The sequence below is a fragment of the Parasteatoda tepidariorum genome, chromosome 4 (assembly GCF_982258835.1).
Source record: "Parasteatoda tepidariorum strain Cologne lab strain chromosome 4, Ptep-v5.0, whole genome shotgun sequence".
Lineage (NCBI taxonomy): Eukaryota > Metazoa > Arthropoda > Arachnida > Araneae > Theridiidae > Parasteatoda > Parasteatoda tepidariorum.
Genome location: NC_141758.1, coordinates 80,316,728 through 80,337,362, shown reverse-complemented (window position 1 = coordinate 80,337,362; position 20,635 = coordinate 80,316,728). Strand labels below are relative to the sequence as shown.

Sequence of the window (20,635 nt, the reverse complement as noted above, 5' to 3'; positions counted from 1 at the left end):
GGTAAAATTGAAGAATATCAAGACTTCCTAAAATAGACCTTAAGTAAGGTTTTTGGTCAAAAATGGAAAGATTAATTGAAAGTATAAAACTTAAATGCAAAACTAATTTTAGTTTTCAAGATCGAAAATGTAAACTTTTTTATAAAAATAGCAGTAGAAAAATTATACATGAAATGTAACTTTTAGGTCTACCGAAGTCTACTTGAAAACACTTAATTTTCTTTTATAAATATGCATTCTTCCAGTTTACAACCCCATTTTAGATTAATTTATTAAGTACATTTGGTTTAAAAATTCATGATACTCGTATTTTGAATTATTTTCAAATCAATCTTCAGATTAGTTATTATATTCCACTTGAAATTAAAGTTTTCACAAAGATTTTTATCATTTTTAAGTTTTAAAATTAAAATATGTGCAATATTCATGCTATTTAAAAAAAAAGAAGCAATAAAACTTACATTTTCAATGCATTTTTTTACATTTACAAAAAATTTTTTAGTAAATATATCACAATTTTTATTGAATTAAAATTTATAATATCGAAAAAAAATTCTGCAGTACCTCAGAGTAAAGGTCTATAGAACTTTTTAATGCGAAATATTTAAAATTCATAACTTATATCGTTTTGAGTTGAAGCATTATGCAACTCTTCAAAAAGAGCATCTTAAATGTTTACTTTTCAGGACTGGATATTATATTATTAAGTATTATCATTCAAATTATATTTCATTTTCAAATGATATTTCGCGTTTTAAGAGAGCCCATCTATAAGGGAGAAAATTTAGTATGTTTTGGAAATAAGCTTTATTTATTTCTTAACACTAGAAAGACGGAAAATTCGTATATACCTATATTGCCTAAAAGCAGTCAAAATGACTGGATTGTGAATACTTAATTAAATTTCTTTAAAATTAATTTTTAACATTTTTTATATTATTTTCAGTTACATAACAAGTTTTTAGTAAACGTTAGCAATAAAAAAATTATATGTTGTACAAAAAGTCTCAAAATTCTAAGAAATTGTGTCATTATATACATCATTGTTTTTCTAATTGAAATTAAAGGCAGTCAAAATGACTTCCTTAGGCAATCTAGTGTTAAAGAGAATGATTATAGAAAATAATTTACTATACTAGTTTTTCATGACTGTCGAATTTAATTATCTCAATTGGGATTGTGAGATGAAGTTTAAATGCTGAAAATATGATATGAAAAGTAGAGGTTTTCTGAGGTTTTATTTTGTAAAATCGATTGCATTTTGGATAAAAAAAATGTTTTGCAGCTCTTTATTTTAGATATTTCAAAGATATTATCACAATTATAATTTTTTTAAATGGTGTACAATAATTTAGAACTTGAAATGTCGAAAAAGTTTCGGGGAAAATCGTCTCTAAAAAATAAAAAAGAACCATATCTATTTTAAAATAAGTGTCGTGTAAGATGCTAAGGCGTTAAATATTCTATAATATTTTAATAAACGAGTTTAAACGAGTTTTATGTTGTTTTCCATTATCTCTATATTTATGTTAAGTGTCACGCTGTTTCTGAATTTAGATGGTGGGCTGGTCCATGGCAGCATTGTTCTACCAGTTGTGGTCAAAGAGGTATTCGGAAAAGAACCGTTATTTGTGTGCGCTCATTAAGCAGAGATCAACAAATTGCTCTCCTTGATGATGATTGTGATGCAGATGTGAAACCCCTTGAGTCAGAACCCTGTCCTCACAAAAGACCCTGCCCCGGGGATAAAGAAACTTGGTCTGCATCTCAGTGGTCGGACGTAAGTGAAGAAAATATCTGATACTCTCTAAAAAGAAAATAATTAGTATGCGCGCCAATATTATGTTCATATTAAAATTTGCACATTAATGTAAATGATATTGGTAATATTAAGCTGATATATGTGAAAATCTTTTTTCTATTATTTCAGGTATGCAGTGAAGATATCTGTAATTTTCAAAGCCGACACGTGTACTGCAATTATCCTGATACGCATTGCAAAGAAGACGAAAAACCAATGTCTCGTCGACCTTGTGCAAATGTCACATGTGGAGTTTGGGTAGTTGGAAATTGGTCTAAGGTACATTTTGATTAGGTCTCATTGCTCTTTCATCGTTCTTTAAATAAATTAGAACCCCTCTCAAGAAACATGTCCTAAGGTGTTTCATTTAGTACCTATCTTTGATTTGTAAATCGATAATTTTTTTTATTACATAGCATAAACTTTACTTTCCAACTATTAGAATTTTACATTACATATATGTTGAAATTAAGTAACAGCTACTGTTATGTTTTTAATGCAGAAAATAACTATTAATTTACTTAAGAAAACAATCGGCAAAAAAATCGTATTTATCGCACATAAAAAAAGATGGATTGGCTTGCTTTGGCGTACTGACAGTATCATAGAAACTACAGAGAGCTCATTTTCAGAGATAAAACTCTCACTTTTGACGATTCAGCAATTCTTGAACTGTAAACCGTGGCGCACATTGAGAGAGCGCTTGCCTCCCAATGTGACGAGCCAAGATGAAATCCCAGCAATTGCTGGCCGATTCGAATTCCGACGTAATATGGGTTAAAGTCCTTTTGCCGTCAGTCTAACCGTGGGATAATTTTGTAGTTTTCCTCGAAAAGGCAATTGCGGGTGAGTTCCATCCAAAAGCTCTCTACGAAGACAAATTTCTCCAAATACTTGTTCCAAGAGTTACCTTGTCTTCTGGATTGGGGGCAAAAGGGGGCTACGGATTGAACATTGGTAGTCGTAAACTCAACAGGTCGGCAGTTCAATGACGGTTATAAAATATAAAATCCTTGAGCTATATTTTGCTAACTTTGAAAATCATTTCGTCACGAAATCATGTAATTTGCGATGAAACGTGAACTCTCAAATGTATGACGAAAATGTTACCTCAACTCAAAACTCGCAATTCATTGTGAGAGATTACTAACTAAAACGAAGACATTATGATCGAAACTAAAACGACGAAATAAACCAACCGGTTGTATGGTAGTCAAAGATCTGGCCTTATACCAGGAAAATCCCAGGTTCATATTCCACTCCTATCTGTTGTTAGGGCGACGGTGATTCACTTACATGGTGCCCAGGAGGAAGTGATGGACAGTAGATGATGACAGCCATTAGACGTCATGAAGTATCAAAACATATATTGACGAAATTCGTTCCGTTAAAGTCACTTTGACGAAATGCTCGCTCGGAACATATACCAGGAAACGGTTTCCTCAAAAACGAAGAAAGTTTCGTAAAATTTGAGTATCCATTTTTACTTTGCTTTGAAATTACTCAACAATACTTTAGAATCCTCGTCAAAACCAAAATTAGAAAAGTAAACGCATTTAGCAATATTAAATAATAATATTTAAGCGAGGAAAAAAAACGATATCTAAATATAAAGTGTCAGCGGTAATTGAAAACAAAGACACTTTTAAATTAAAGAGAAAACAGAGAAGAAATTAAAGGCGATTAAATAAAAACACCACCAAGTTTCATATGGCAATGAAACTGCTTTAGATTAAGTCATCCTTTTCACTTGGAAACTTTCGAAAGCAACAACATTTTCGATTAAATATTAATATACAAACCTTAATGTCCATACCTTGTTTCACTTCATTTTTAACAGGAATTTTTAATATTTATACTATTATAACTATCATTACGAAACACCCTGCATATGAACTTAGTTACTAGTACTAGTGTCACAAAGTTCAAAAATATCTTCAAAAATTTCAATTAGAAAAGATAATCCTTCTTATACTCGACTCCAATTAATATCTCTAAATATTAAATATATATGGATTTTTTTTCTAGTGTTCAACTTCTTGTGGGAAAGGCTTTCGTAAGCGGACTGTGACGTGTCGTGGAGGGTCTCAGTGTCACAAAGCCACAGAACCGCCCACCAAGGAGCCCTGTGATAATGACCCATGTCCACTGTCTTCAAATAACGATTCCAATTATATTCCTGTGGGAGAAACAACCACCAAGAAGCCTATTCATAAACACAGACATGCTCATGACCAGAAGACTAATACTAAGAAAAGCTCCAGACCTAGATTCATTGCTAAAGGTATTAATTCTGATAACACAAATACATGAATTGATATTTATAGTACTAAATGCATTGTGTAATATTTTTATTTAATGTATTTAAGTATAATAGCTTATGCAAGTTTCCTCTATTTTTTAGATATCATACAAATTCCAATGGTGGAAGTTGATATGAAAAATTCCAATGATTCCGAGGACTATTTCTTCGATAACGATATCGAGACGCCAAAGATAACTAAAGAACCTGCCCTTATTCCGTACGTCTTCGACGAGGAAGAAGATATTGTTCCAAGTGATAGCAAGTATGCATGGAAAGTTAGCATTTGGACAAAGGTATACCTATTCAATGGAGAATAAATTGAAGTCGTCTGAAGTATTACTTTTATTTTAACAACAGTTTTAGTTAATGTAAATAATTATCGACGTTATATTTTAATCACTTATTAATAATTTGAGAACATTAATCGGCATTTTTATGCTTAACAAAATTTGAGAGCATATCGAAAAGTACCAAACAGTAAGTTAAAATGCTTTGCTTTAAGCTTTTCTTGATAATTTTTGAATGACTTTACAGACCATTATGCCTTTTTTCGCATACATACTACTACACCTTCTTTTGGATTGTCCTGTAGCAATATTTTTCGACCCGCTTTGTTAAATTACTCTTGCACTAAAAAAAAAACAACAACCCTGTTTTATTTTCCTGAAGCTCGCACCGTAAATCGAATGCGAGCTTAGTACCCTTTCCAAAATGTTAAAAGCCCAATTTTCTTCTATTTTTTTTTAAATTTTGTTTTTTTAAGCATTTAAATAAGTTAATATTTAGAATATTCAGGGATTAGACAAAATTACGAAAATAATCTTTTCTATGAAGCAAATGTTTCGTAGGATTTTAAATGACAACACTATTGGCAGAATTTGAATTGTTGTTGTTGTTAATTTACGTCGCACTAGAGCTGCACAATGGGCTATTGGCGACGGTCTGGGAAACATCCCGGAGGATGATCCGAAGACATGCCCTCACAATTTTGATCTTCTGCGGAGGGGATGGCACCCCCGTTTCGGTAGCCCGACGACCTGCGCGCGAAGTCGAGCACTTTACGGTAGCACAGTTTAACGAGGACCAATACCGCACACCCTTGGTCCCTACGCAGACTGATCCAAGTGGTCACCCACCCGCACACTGACCGTAGCCAGTGATGCTTGACTTCGGTGATCTGCTGGGAACTGTGTCTTAACGATCAGTCCACTGCAGGATGGCAGAATTTGAAAGATCAAGTTTAAAGCTGTAAGAAATGGCTTTTGTTTTTCCCATGCAAAATACTGCTCAACCAAAATGATATAACAAGTTATAAGCTTTTTTCCTTTTCAATCAATACCACTAAAATTGAAAAAAGCATTTGTTCATAAATACTTTCAAATAATACTTTTGACATAGAATTAGTAGGTTCATAGGGTTTCCATAATTTTTTCCAACCCCTATAATACATATGGGATATTATGAATGGTTCAGAATCTTATAATTGATATTTTCTGGAAGAAATATGGGGCATGGGAAAAACCGTATAAATGTGTATATAATAGGAAAAACTTATTACGAACATATTATAATTAATGAGGATTTTCTTTTCTGAATCGATGATAATGTTTTTTGTTTTATTTCTCTTTTAAGGTCACCAAATGATATTTCACTGGGGAGAAAACAAATAAGTTAAGAGAATGCCTAAATAACAATCGGGCATTTTTGTATTTTTTTTTTTTAGTCTTTACGCTATGCAAATCTTCTGAAACCTAAAACAATAAAAACAAATATTGTTTATTATCAGTAGCAATCAATTATTTTTCTTTAGATTACTGATCTGAATTTTTCTTACTTAAGCACGATTGAATTTTTTTTTTTACAAAATGTAAACAGGAACTCTTGAGAGAAAAATATTTATTGTTTTTTCTTCCAGTGTTCCAGTCGCTGTGATGGAGGACTCCGAAAAAGGGATGCAGTGTGCCTGGATACAGTATCTAAACACGTTGTTGTGGAAGAATTATGTGACTCCTACCGAAGACCTATCACTGTAGAGCCATGCAACACAGAACCGTGTCTAGATTGGATTATTTCTGAGTGGAGCGAGGTAGGAAAACACACTGTAAAGAAATACAACACTCAAAAATAGAATCTTGCTGATTTCCATAAGAGGTTAACACATAAGTCTTCCTTTCGAAAATCGGCAAGTTTCTAAATATATCTATATAAGTGATGACAAGCCGACCGGACTGTGTAGGGGTAAAGGTACTGGCCTTGCATCAGGAAGGTTTGGGGTTCGAATCCCGGTCGAGGCATGGATGTTCTTTTAATCTCTGTACTATCTGTTCTTATTATAGGAGCAACGTTGGCCCGCCTAATATGGTGCCCCTTAAAAAGTGACCAACAAATCTGCCCTGTAAATACCTGAATTGACGAAATGTTAACACAGGTGGGCCTTAGAAATAAAAAAAGGGACAGTACGAAGTTAAAGATTTGGAAGTGAAAATATCTTTTTATGTAAGGTATTTCGTGTTTACTGCTCTTAATATACATATTTAAAATTCTTGTCGAATTTTTTTGAGAAAACATAAATTAAAATTGAACATAATTTAACATCAGATGTGATGGAACATACGGCTCCCCTCAACATTTCAGGTGAAGTTTAAGTTGTTTATCTATATAGATTCCTATCTATCCTTTTTTTCAGTGTTCTTCAAAATGCAATGAAGGAGAAATGCACAGAGATGTCACGTGTCCCATAAGCAGTCACTGCAATCCAAACACGAGACCTGAAGAGAAGGCGACTTGCATATTGCGACCTTGTATTGATTGGGTAGATGGACCATGGAGCCAGGTGTGATTTTTTTATATTTTGTGACTACAGTTTTATAACATGAACTTTGTATGTTTTAATTAACAGTATATAAAATCAGTGATTTCAGAGAAAGAATATATTTTTTATAACACAAATATGCAGTTGATAAAACAGCTCCAGTAAGCTCCCAAAATATACCACTCGATGTGACAACGGCTTAAGGCGTCAAATTTATACATAGACCGCTCAGTGGTAATTTGACTGGAAAGATTACTGTTATTTTCAGCTTTTAACTAAGTTTCATATCACCTTTCTCGAAAATATAAACACTACAAGCGGAATCTCGTCAATCGTATTCTGTAAATTATTTTCATGTATCTAATTTTTCTTGAGACGCGCGTATGTCAGATTTAATTCAGTCTAAACACAGGCATAGTGCTTCATAAGTGGTTCATAAAGAAATATACTATTTCATTGTAAAATATTATATGCTACCTGCAATAGAATTGCTTGAGATTATTTTAAGTTTTGTTAGAAATAGTCATGGATATACTATGTGTAATTTCTTAGCAATACGATACACATCGACCCGCTAATCTTTTCCCACCCATACGCATTTTAAGATATTTAAATCTAATCCTTTCAAAGTGACTGTGATACGATGTTTCAGCTCAGTTAGATAAGTAGGGAGACGGGTTGATGCGTCATTACCGGATAAATAAATGGGGTACCGGCTCGATGTGTGTCATGTGGCTAAGGAGTCACACGACACTCATCGATATATTTGTTCTGACTTTAAAATTAATTGCGTTTGAAAAATATTTATCTCAGATTGGAAACATTAATTAATGTTCAAATTATTTCAATTCTATCTGTCAAATATCAAATAAATATTGTGATTCTTTATAGAAATTGTTTTATAATTTTAATTTATTAATGAACAATATTTTTCAGTGTTCCACAACGTGTGGTGGAGGGGTTCAAATCCGACACGTGAAATGTATCAATATCACCTCGCAAGGTCCAGCAACTGGATGTCCAATAGAAATGAAACCCAATCATAGACAACCTTGCAACCTTGATCCTTGTCCTGACAGTAAAGCTGGTACGATCATCAACGTTATCTTAATCTATACATCAAATTTAAAATAAACATCTGTTCATTTAATTTTAAATGTGCCTATATAAATATATACTATTCAAAGCAATTAAAGGATATTGTATGAAATAATAGTATAAACAAATTTTTTTAATACATAAAATGGAAAAAGAGAGTCACAAAAGCAATGTTTTCTTATTTTCAAACTTGGCAGTATGCAAAAATTTTTAGTCTGACGGCGAAAACGACGATTTAACGGCAGCGAATTTGAGTTGGCTTTCAACTTAATGTTAGTCAAAGCGGAAAAGAATGATCGACATTCAGTAAGCGCGTTGTTTCGATGAGTGCGATGTCTTAATGAAGTCATTTAACCGAACCAGAAGCGTGGAAATTTTTAGGTTAGAGGGGGGCCAAAAACAAGCAGAAGTAGCAGAAGCCATTGGAATTTTACGAAGTGTTATTTCCAAGATCTGGAACAGTTTTTTTGGGGGACTGGAAATGCCAAAGATCAGGGCAAGGGCGTAGGCGTGAAACAACGCCCAATAAAGACCGTTATTTAACTCTAATGGATCGGAGACACCGAAATATGAATGCCACTCTTTTCCAACGCCTTCGCTTGGCTACTAGTGTACAAGACGGGTAGGGCAATCAATATCGAAAACAATAACAAATATTTATTTAAACAAAACAACGTTCCATATTATTAGGGTGGAACCCTTCAGATTATAAAGTTATATTAGAAGACAATTAATTCAAGCCAATGCTTACTGCTTGGTGGTTCAATGTAGACTGACTATCAGCCCTCTGGTGGGGAGATTTCAAATTAATTAAATTTACATCTACATTTCTCAACACTCCCCACCTGATAATTTTAAAGTAAAAATTATCACAAAACAATATGCAATAGCAAAACAATAACTCTACATTATATCAAACATTATTTAAACACATTACATATTAAAACTAAAATATAAAAATAAACACTAATCAATTATAAGACAGTAAAATATAAAAATAAACACTAATCAATTATCAGACAGTAAAATATAATTTGAAGCATCAAATTTAAAGGAATAGAAAATTATTAAAATATCATTAGAATGTTAATTATCAGTTTTTAGTTCAGCTCTAAGGGATAGAGCAGTTGTACTGGTCTCCTATATTCCCCAGTCTTAGTTTTTATAAGACATGATCTAACTAGTCCGTCACGACCCTCATAGGCTTCAAGGACACGGCCTAAGTTCCATAAAAATTTGGATTTACTTTTGCCTTGAGTGAGCACTACATCACCTATTTTTATGTTTTTTTCACAGTTTGGTCTGTTGGAAAAGTGATGTTGCCTCAAAGTTAACAAGTATTCATTTTTCCAACGAAACCACACTTGTTTCAGTAGACGAGTTTGGTAAAGCCATTTTTTTTATTAGACTTTCTCGTGTTGGGGTCACATTTATAAGTTCCGCAAAATTACACGGATAATCGCTCACCAATCCAGAAAATAAAAAATGAGCAGGTGTCAGGGGCTGCAGTTCCGATTTATCATCACTTACATATGTAAGTGGTCGACGATTAAGGACGTTTTCAATTTCAACTAAGATAGTCATGACTTCTTCGAAGGAAAGTTGAGCTTTTCCAAGTATCTTTTTGAGAGGTTCTTTAATGCTTCTCATCAACCGTTCATAAAATCCTCCCCACCATGGGGCAAGCTCAACAATAAACTTCCATGTAATGCCTTCAGAAGAAATGAAATTTTGAAATTCATCTCCTCTAATAATAGAAAAGAAGTACCTTATATCTCTCGAAGCAGCCTTAAAAGTTGCTGAGTTATCAGAGTAAATAGTTTTACAGTTATTTCTTCTTGACATGAAGCGTCGTAAAGCTAAGATAAATTTATTCGTAGACAAATCGGAAATCAGTTCTAAATGTACAGCCCGTGTGACTGCACAAGTAAACACAGTAATATAAGATTTCAAAACTTCATCTTTATGTTTTACGTAAATAGGCCCAGTAAAATCAATTCCAACCACTGAGAAAGGTGGAGACTCTGAAATTCTATCTTTAGGCAGCTCTCCAGTACGCTGATTGGCTGGTTTCGCAAAGTGTTTTCTGCAAATCACGCATCTTCCAATTATTCTTTTCACAAGTTGTCTGGCTTGTGGAATCCAATAACTTTTTCTAATCTGCGAAAGAGTGAAATTAACTCCACTATGAAGCAACCTTTTATGTTTTTCAGTGATCAAGAGCTCGGAAAATTTCGAATTCTTGGGTAGCAGTATAGGATTAACTGCTTCAGGATCCACTTCAGATTGAAACAGTCTACTGCAAATTCTTAATATCTGTTTTTCATCTAGGTATGGACGAAGACAAAATATGCTGGAGCTATTTTTTATATCTTCCTTCTTCATCAAAGTTTTAATTTCATCTTGATAATAGTTATTTTGCGCCTCCTTTAGTAAAATAACTTCGGCTTCTTTTAATTCTTCAGTAGTTAATGGACCTTTCAGTTTGTCATAACTTCGACAGTTGTGGATAAACCGCCTTGACCAAGCCATAATTCTTTTCACCTTTAATAAAGAACTGTAATTTTCTAAAATCAGAAAAGTCTCTTTAGAATCTGCGAGGCAACTGTGTTGAGAAATAACGCTGTTTCTAAGTTCTAAATCAACTGAATGCTGCTGATGATTAATTTCAGTATTTTCTTGAGGTCACTTACTTTCATCCTCTATGAGCCAAGATGGCCCGAATTTCCATAAGTTATCATCAACAAGGCTTTTTAGTGATTCTCCTCGAGTTAATTTATCAGCAGGATTTGAACTTCCTGGACAGTGTTGCCAAAGTTTAGGATCTGTCAGAGTTTGAATTTCAGACACTCTGTTTTGCACGAAAGGTTTCAAAGAGTTGTTATTCTTTATCCAAAAATACGTAATTTGTGAATCTGTCCACAAATAAAATTGTTGGCAAATGTCACTAAACAATTTGTGTAAATAATCATAGATTCTAGCACCAATAACCGCTGACATAAGCTCTAAGCGGGGCAATGTTAAAGTCTTGATTGGTGCTACCCTACTTTTGGACATAATGAATGAGGTCTTAACTTCGTTCGAAATATTTGCATATCTGAAATACGCTACTGCACCATAGGCCTTTGTGCTAGCATCAGTAAAAATATGAACGGCAATTTCTTTCTTTTTATCACAGTTATCAAAATATTTCCGTTCCATAAAAAAGTTCTTTAAATAATGAACTTCAGAAATCCAATTGTTAAAGTCTGTTTCAATATCTAGAGGCAGAGGGTCATCCCAATCGAGTCCAGCCTTCCAAATGTTTTGCAGCAAAATTTTCATCTTAACAACAAAGGGAGAAATTAAACCGATAGGATCATAAATTTGAGCAGCAAATTTTAAAACAGTACGATTGGTGCACTGAATTGACTTAGATGACGACTGCTCTAAATTTTTATATTCAATCAACAGTACATCATTTTCTGTGTCCCATCGAAGACCTAACACCTTTGCATGTGCAATTGAATCATCAATGGCAATACCATTTTGAATCCATAATTTCTTTAATTCGTTTGAATTAGAATTAAATTTCCGTAAATTCATACTCGCGGATTGCAAAATATTTACAGCATCAGATGACAGTCGATATGCATCATTAACTGTATCAGTTCCCCAGTACAGATCGTCCACGTATAACGAAGAATTTAACATTTTAACGCAATCGGGTTTGTCATTAGCATATTTTTTAATGTGGTACTTTATTATTGCCTTCAAAATGAAAGGGGAAGTGGTAACTCCGAACGGTAACCTTTTCATATTCATAATTTTAAAACCTTCGCAATTATCATTATCAACCCAAAGAAATTTTAAATATTTGCGCTCATTTTCATCTATCTCTATCATTAAAAACGCCTTCTCAATATCACCAGAAAATGCAATTTCATGCTTTCTAAAATTTAGTATGACATCCAAAATATTCGGGTTCAAATTTGGACCTGACAATAACATATCATTAAGGGATTTTAAACCAATATCCTTCGAACTAGCATCGAAAACGATACGAACACGAGATGTTTCTTTATCGGGTCTTAAAACAGCTGTATGCGGCATGAAATAACCAGAATTAATGGATTTATCCTTACATTCCTCAACGATTCCATCTCTTATCTGATCCTCAATAATTTTTGCATACATGTCAAAAATATTCTCATTTTTACTTAATTTAATCATTAAATTATCAAACCGTTTTTTGGCAATAGAGAAATTACTATCAAGATCATCGGGATTTGAATTCCAAAGTAATCCGGTTTTATAACGATTGTTTTCATATTTTAAATTGCTTTCAAAATTATCAATTGTTTCTTTATCTTTTAGAGATAAAATTTCACACTCCTTGGTGATACCTAAGGAATCGAGTGACCAGAATTTTCTTAAATCAAACATATCACCTGATTCAATTACACTTTTCATAACCGCTATGTTTTGGGACAATGTATGCTCCCGTTTATAACTACTTTTACTAATCACCCAACCAAGAACAGTTTTTACTGCACACAGGCGATTATTTATAGTTATCTTTTCATATAAAAGAAATTCCCAGAATAAATCTGAACCAATTAAAAGTTCTATACTCAGCAAATTATCATTATCTTCCGAATAAGAATCAGCCATATCAATTTTATTTTTATTCATAAATTCAATTACTTTGGGGTCGGGAGGTTCAACTTTAACTCCAGTAATGCATGGTATGACAAGAGTTCTAATTTTAATTCTAAAATTCGTATTCCTTTTGAAAATTTCAAATTCAACAACAGGATAAGCCTTTTCTGTTGCTCTTTGCATTCCAAATGAATAAACTGACAAAACTTCGTGAGCAACCGGTTTTAAATTTAAATTATTTGCAACTCGTTCAGATAAAAACGAACGCTGGCTGCCATTATCTAAAAGAATTCTTGTCAATTGAGACGAAGAATCTGATTTAACTTCAGCAGTACAAGTCTGCAAATAAATCCTTTTAGAACATTCAACTTTTTTATTATTACATTGGGAAACAGAACTAATAACTTCTTCATTGGAAATGCTTGATGGTGGAGTTTCATTAGAAACTGCAGCCAAATCAGAAGATTCATTTAACTTTTCCTCAGCGTTTTGAATTTTACTAACTTTAGCATTATTTATCCCCTTATTACCTCCTAAACAAATAGACCCATGATGACTTAATCCCTTACATTTATAACAAGGTAATTTATTTACACGACAATTCTTGCTTACATGAAACAATTTAAAACACTTGAAACAACGATTAGAATTTTTCAATAATTTTACCTTGTTTTGGGAAGACATATTACATTTGAAAGCGTCATGGGGTTCAGAGCAAAAAATGCATATTGACTGCGTCATCTGTGCATTAAGCGCAGTAGCTGAGGGTGTGCCTTTATTAAAATTTCTGTTTATATACCTATTTTGCTCGTTACGCAAATTATAGCTACCTCGATGGTTATAGTTAGTCTTTTTATCATTTAAAAACGCAACCGATTCTCTACATTCTATCTCATTCTTTAAAAACAGCAATAACTCATTAACATCGGTTTCATCTTTAGATTTCCGTTTTCGTTGAAAATCTAAAACAAAATCTTCAGGCAATAATTGTAAAATTATTGGTATCAAAAGTATACCATAAGATTCAGACTGAACTTTCATTGAATCTAAATTTCTAACTGCGATGTCTAAGTCATCGTACAATTTGCGTAATGCTGTAATATTAGAGGTATGTTTAACACTCGGAAAACTAAGTATTTTATTAACAAATGAATTCAAAATTAAATCTCTACGACCATATTTCTCATGTAATAATTTAATACAATTATCATAATTATCATTCGTTAAATCAAAACCTGATACAACATTACCTGCCTGGCCAGTAAGATAAGATTTCAAATAAATGAATTTTTCAATTTTAGAAAGTGATTCATTTTTATGGATAGTATTTTCAAAAGAATCCCAAAAAGAATTAAAATATTTCGGATCTCCCGAAAAAGGAACAATTTGAATTTTCGGTAATTTAATACTAGAATTGTTATTAACTACTCTTTTCTGCTCAATTATAACCGAATCATTTCTTAAAGTTTCAACTGTTTGTTCATTAACCGAAACCTTTATTCCTTTACATTTTATCAATTGCTTTAATTTAGCTACATACGTCAAATATTTATCCTGATATTCTTCACTAGAAGCTAAATCTTCATCCAACAAATTAATATCAATTATATTTTCAATTTCCTTATTCAAAGCTATTAAATTTTGATTCCTTTCAATTAACACAGTAAGATTCTCATCTAATACATTTGTTTCAACATTTTGCTCAGTTAATAATTTATCAATTTTATTTATTAACTTAGTAAAACAACTTCGTTCACTAGACCTTTTTCTTTTAATTCTCTCTAAATAATCTGCTTCAGCCATAATGAACGTCTAACACAGAGTCACACCCTTAGCAATATAAAAAAACAATAAATTTTCAATAATCTAAACCTCAAAACGAAAACGAATTCTTCAACAAAGAAAGATATAAAAACGCTTACTTTGCACATACAAAGAATTAGACTAGCTGTCTCCTTGAAGTGATCATGTATTGTTAACTGTCATTTTCGATTTTGCCCTTGAAATTAAAAAGAACACTTTATTTTCTCTTGCTTTAAATTCCTCTAGTTCGTAAAATAGTTCCCGTGGCCTATTGCACCATGTACAAGAAGGTAGGGCAATCAATATCGAAAACAATAACAAATATTTATTTAAACAAAACAACGTTCCATATTATTAGGGTGGAACCCTTCAGATTATAAAGTTATATTAGAAGAGAATTAATTCAAGCCAATGCTTACTGCTTGGTGGTTCAATGTAGACTGACTATCAGCCCTCTGGTGGGGAGATTTCAAATTAATTAAATTTACATCTACATTTCTCAACAACTAGTACCAGAGTTTCGACACAAAACTGTACGAAACTGACCTCACGCTGTAAGTCTGCATGCTCGCCAATCGATTCTTGTGCGTCACATTAACAGCAAGGCACCGTCCTGCCTGCAAGGAAAGGGTAACAGAGATTGTGAACTGGAGGAGAAATGAATGCCGCAATATTCTTTTCTCTATGGCGAGTCTCGTTTTTCTGTTCATCCTGATAATAGGAGCATTTTCATCTAAAAGGAACATGGCACTAGGAACAATCTACGAAATTGCAAGATTTGGCGTTGGGTGAGTGATGGTCTTTGCTGGCATCTCCATTGATGGGCGCACCGATCTCCATATCGTTCGAATAAGCTGATAAAGGGAGGAGATTCTGAGACCGATTGGAGTCCCTTACGCTACAGCAATTGGAATAACTTCATGTTAATGGACGGCAAATGAAGGCCACATCGTACTAACTTGGTGAATGATTTCTTTTTGAATGGAGGCATCATCCGAATGGATTGGCCAGCGTGTTTTCCGGATATGAACCTAATGGAGCATGTTTGGGACATTCTAGGCAGACGAATTGATAGACGCTCCCCACAAACTCACCAAAAACAGGAAAGAACTCTTCTGGAGAAGTGGCACAGAATATCCCTTCATTAATAACATCATTGACTCGATGCCCCAAAGGTGTTCAACGTTGCTGGCCATCTGGGGAAACGGTCCCCCTACTAAAAACGATTTTCTTTTAAGGAAAAATTTTTTGTATTTGTTTTTCTATTATGCACAAATTGTGTTTTTTTCTTTCTGTACCTAAATGCTCAATAAAACGCATTTTTTTCTGCCAAACAAATGTCATTTTTATCTCATTTAACATACTGCGTCTGTCGATAATGTATCAATTATTCAATCAATTCTCGAGGCGCAAGATCAACCCACAACCTTAATATCCCTTAATTGTTTTGAGCAGTATATTTTTTAACAGAAAGGCATTTTTTTGAAAAGAAAAAACAATATCTTTTACTTAAAATAAGTTCTGTACCTATAGTGAAACTTTAAAATACGAAATATATTAAAATATTTTCCTCAATTATTTTATAAAAGAGATAATATGAAAATTGCGAGTGAACATGGAGAAAATATCCTGGTAAAATGACTGTACCGTGTGACATTTCGTGTAAAAAAAAAAACAGGTAATAAAACCTAAATATAGGATAACCATTCTTTTTTTTTTACTTTTGTGTTCACATTAATAACGGTTTATCGATAATTCTAGTTTTCAAAATTATGGTTCTTATTACGGAACATTTAGAAAAAAAGAAATTGAAAAGTAAATTTAAAAGTAACAATAGTTTTTATGTCATGCTCTAAAGTATAATCGATACCAAAACGCTTTGGTAAGAATTACAATAGTTCCCATAGAACCAGAAATACGATTAATATTTCCATATTCTGTTCGTTTTACCTTTGTTGATTATACCTTTTTTTCACAGTGAAACAGCATGTTTATTTTAAATTTCGAAAACTTTGAGATCATGTTATGGTTGACTTAGTTATTTATGAGACTCTAATATCCACATCATTTGTTTCAGCTCTGAGTGAATGTAGAGATAAAATGGAAAACGGACTTTGCAAATCCTTGAGGCATATGTGTGGTACATGGTACTTCAAAGAAAAATGTTGCATCACATGCAAGAGAAAGAGCAAGCAAAGAAAAACACATATCCATCACTCCAGAAAATCTCCGCAACATCATGGTAGTAGCTGAAGTTATAACGTAGAGACAATTTTTTTAATTTTTTTCATAACATTTAGATTGTTTTCTTTATGAAACAATGTGGAAAAAATATTTTCCTAGATGTAGTTGAATTAATATTAAGAAGTATTACATTTCTTGAACTTAAATATAAATATTAGTATGAACTTTGAGAGAAACTCAGTTGTGTAAATAAAATATTCATGTCGCGTTTGCCATTTAATATGCGATTGATTTTGAGTTTTCTACAACGATTGAAACATTAATTTTAATCTCTTCAAGAAATTTTCTTAGCAATTTTCATCTTCGTTTCTCTTCTACTAATACTTGAAACAAACAAAAAAATTATAACTAAATGTTTTTTATTACTATCCTTTTGGCACAGAATTTTTATTTAAGATGTTTTTAATACATTTTTCATTATTTTGTATTCATTTAGGTCAAAATAAGCTAAAGATATTATGCTTAGCATTTTAATAATTTACGGTTATGAAATACTGCATGAAACACCGGTGTCTTTTTTCTACTTTAAAGGTAAAATCTTCCAAACAATAATTTTTCAAAATTGCACTTGGTCGCAATTATTTAGATCTAAGAAAAACAATAATTCATCATTGACTTTTCTTTAATTTTCAGAAAAAATTTTTTTGATGAAATTTTTAATATGAATAAAAGAAAAGTTTCAAACTATTTTTTTGGATTTTATACTTTAATACAAATATAATTCAGATAATTTATCAGATTGTTTCTTAGACTCTATGAGACTGTTTTATATAATTAAAACTGTTTTATATATTTCTGCCTGTAATTAGAGTGTTAGAAAAAACATGCATGAAAGGGACACCGGTATCCCATCAGCTTTGAAAGATTAAATCTCTTATATTTTTTTAATATCAATTTAGTGGAACATTAAAAGGATTGTAAATTTAGTAAAATATTTGGACTTAAAAAATTTTAATTGGTCGTGCAAAGTCAATGCACATATACATAAATGTAAAGTCAATGCACATAATATGTATTTAAGTGCACCTATTTTTAAGACACTTGTTTTCCTTATAGTTTGAATATCTAAGAAGTAGAGGAATTAAGAAAAGGAATTAAGAAAGACTTTTGTAATTTTTTTTAAAAAAATATTGGGAATTATTTAAATTTATAATACATATACGAGACATATGTAAAGGTAACTTATTAATTTACATGCCTCCCAAAAAAAAAAAGAATCACTTTTGAGGTTTATTTATTTCGTCACAAAATTACAACATTAAACTTTAAATTCCTGTTTTTTAAAAGCTTTCTTTCATTTAAAAAGGGTTAAAAAATTATTTTAAAAATGAATGATTTATCTTTGAATTTATTGTTGGTAGGTAAACTTTGAACATTTTGGTTTTGTTTCCGTTTGAACCGTTTGGTTTGATAAACTTATATTTTTTTTATTAAAAATGTAATTATAAATTTAAGCATATGATTTGTTTTTAAAAATCAAATTCGCTTAACAAGAAATTAGTTTGTTTTGAAATCCTAAAACTTTCTAATTTACTAATGATGCGTCCTAATTCTTCAGAGATATGTCTTAATTATATATAGCTTTTATTTCTATATATATGTTATCGGCAATGCATGTAACTTCGTTATTCTATAGAATATCTTGTCATTCTTGACTCTTGTCTTTTGAAGAGAATCTTGTCATATAAACGCCTGTCAGTTTGAAAAAAAGTATTAATAAAGAAAATTGCGCTGTAAAAAATTCCGTATCGTATTATAATAAAAATTACCCGCACTCAGAGTTCCGGTTGTTACTGTCGTGTAATACATTTTTAAAGTTATATACCGTGAGATATTTTTTCATATATACCGGAATTTTTACAGTAATATTTACTGCAAAATCACTAAATCATTGTAATTAGATGAATTTTACTGTAAAAATAACGGTATAAAATCTTACGGTAAAAATGGATTTTACGGATGATGCACCCAAAATGCCAGTAATTTTCACCATAATGTGATCCGGAATTATTTATTGTGTATTATATACTTTATCCAGGAACCGTATGGAACAGTTGGGTAATAGTACTAATAAAGAGTCTTATTATATACTTTACTTAGTATCTGTATAATTTGTGTATTGAACGATAATTGCTTGTTGTACAAAATATTAAGAATGCAATTGTTTAATATAAGTTAATTTTCCAACCATACCAGGGATGCTTAGAAATTTTTTCATGATAGACTGCGAGAAAAAAGGTCTATTATTCATGTTATCAGCAACTTATGAAATGTTGGAATTTCATGGAATACTTAGACAATTTGAAATGCCTGATGTAATTCCTATATTGTAAGCAAATTCGAATCAAATTACGATAAAAAGAATCAGGGTGCCAGTACTTTTAACCGTAAAATCCATTTCTCCTTTGTGAAATTTTACAAGACAAAAATTGTCATTTACCATAAATTTTCGGTAAAATTTACAGTAAAATTATTGAATCACTTGTAATTATTGTAAAAATTACGGTATAACATTTCATGGAAAAATAGATTTTATGGTAACGGTAAAATAGATATTACGGATGCTGTACTAAGGGTGCCAGTCCATGGATTTTTCTGGAATTTTTTACAGTGTATTTCACAAGATTGTACTTGGCAATGTGTGAAATATTAATAATTTGCCGTCCAGATTTCAGCATTCATTTGCCAGAATGTCGAATTTCAAACATTGTCGTAAACATAATAGAAATTATCTTTCTGTTTGGTTCTTAAACAGTGACCTGCCTATAGCTTATAGTATTTCTAGTTTTAGAAAAAACTGTAAATGATCTGAAATAATTGTATCAATGATTAATAAAGTTTTATAATTCACGCTTGAAATTGACTGCTTCATTTATTTTTTGTCACGCATATTGAAAAGTTAGTGATTTCTGGACCTTATATCCTTTAGATTGGATGATTTATTTTCAGATTATGAGAGTAAAAGGAAAACAAATAAAAAATTAACTCACATAACAAAAAACAGTATTTATTTGTATTTTGTTTGGACGGAATATGTAAGGGCTTATTTGTCATTTATCAAGACAATATCTTTATTACACTTTTGCACACATAACAGTGCTAGAACTATCTAATTTTCGATACAAGGAACGGACAACCATCATAAGAAAACATATCAGATATGAAAAATATAAATAATACATTGCATAGTAGTATTACATAGCATGTAATTATATAAGACTTTAAAGTGAAATAGTTTATTAATTTATTTTGCTCAGGTTTATAGTAAAGAATAATTTTTCCTGTTATTTGCCCTATTAACTAACTATTTAGGTGAATTATAATCAAGTATAACTCAATTAAAATTGAATGTTCATTGAAAAATGAAAGTATGAAAAAAATATTAAGGATTTTAAACAAATTTAGTATAAGTATTAATGAAAATCTTTTTAATTAATTTTCATACTTTCTAATCTTTGAAATACATGTATCTAATATTATTAATCTCTTTGAGTCAAATCAATATTAACGATTTAATAGCGATAAACGTGACCTTATATTTTGCAACAAAATTAAAAAAAATGCGAATAAACTAAAGTTTTGAAGTATCGATGTTTTGAATTTTAATTACTTAAATAAACAATCAGTTTAGGCAATTATTTTGAAAACTAAATTTTAAATGAATTTAAATTTAAAATACTGTTATACTAGGTGATGATTAATAATGTAGATAAGTCGAAATGTCTATTTATTACGTCACTACATAATATTACGATTTTCGACTAACTATTGTAAAGAGAAAAATAGACTTGTTTCAACTATGTATATATTTAAAATTTATGTACAATTATTACAGAAATATATCGAATATTTTCATAAACATCTTTTCTGCTGTTCTAAACGCGTAAAATCACGTTAATCTATTTAAATTGTATTTATCCATCTTTTACAT

The 20,635-nt window shown here is 31.4% G+C and overlaps 1 protein-coding gene across 1 annotated transcript in view; it reads left to right on the top strand.

The window, feature by feature from the left end:
* LOC107453721 (A disintegrin and metalloproteinase with thrombospondin motifs 6) overlaps positions 1 to 19,563 on the top strand; it is a 113,659-nt gene extending 94,096 nt beyond the window's left edge. The window contains exons 19-26 of the mRNA XM_087161456.1: positions 1,558 to 1,780; positions 1,931 to 2,080; positions 3,830 to 4,085; positions 4,206 to 4,399; positions 6,022 to 6,192; positions 6,793 to 6,939; positions 7,855 to 8,005; positions 16,538 to 19,563. Of these exons, the coding sequence (XP_087017582.1) occupies positions 1,558 to 1,780; positions 1,931 to 2,080; positions 3,830 to 4,085; positions 4,206 to 4,399; positions 6,022 to 6,192; positions 6,793 to 6,939; positions 7,855 to 8,005; positions 16,538 to 16,713 (1,468 nt within the window). The 3' untranslated portion in view covers positions 16,714 to 19,563. The remainder of the gene's footprint in view (positions 1 to 1,557; positions 1,781 to 1,930; positions 2,081 to 3,829; positions 4,086 to 4,205; positions 4,400 to 6,021; positions 6,193 to 6,792; positions 6,940 to 7,854; positions 8,006 to 16,537) is intronic.
* The last annotated feature ends 1,072 nt before the right edge of the window (positions 19,564 to 20,635 follow it).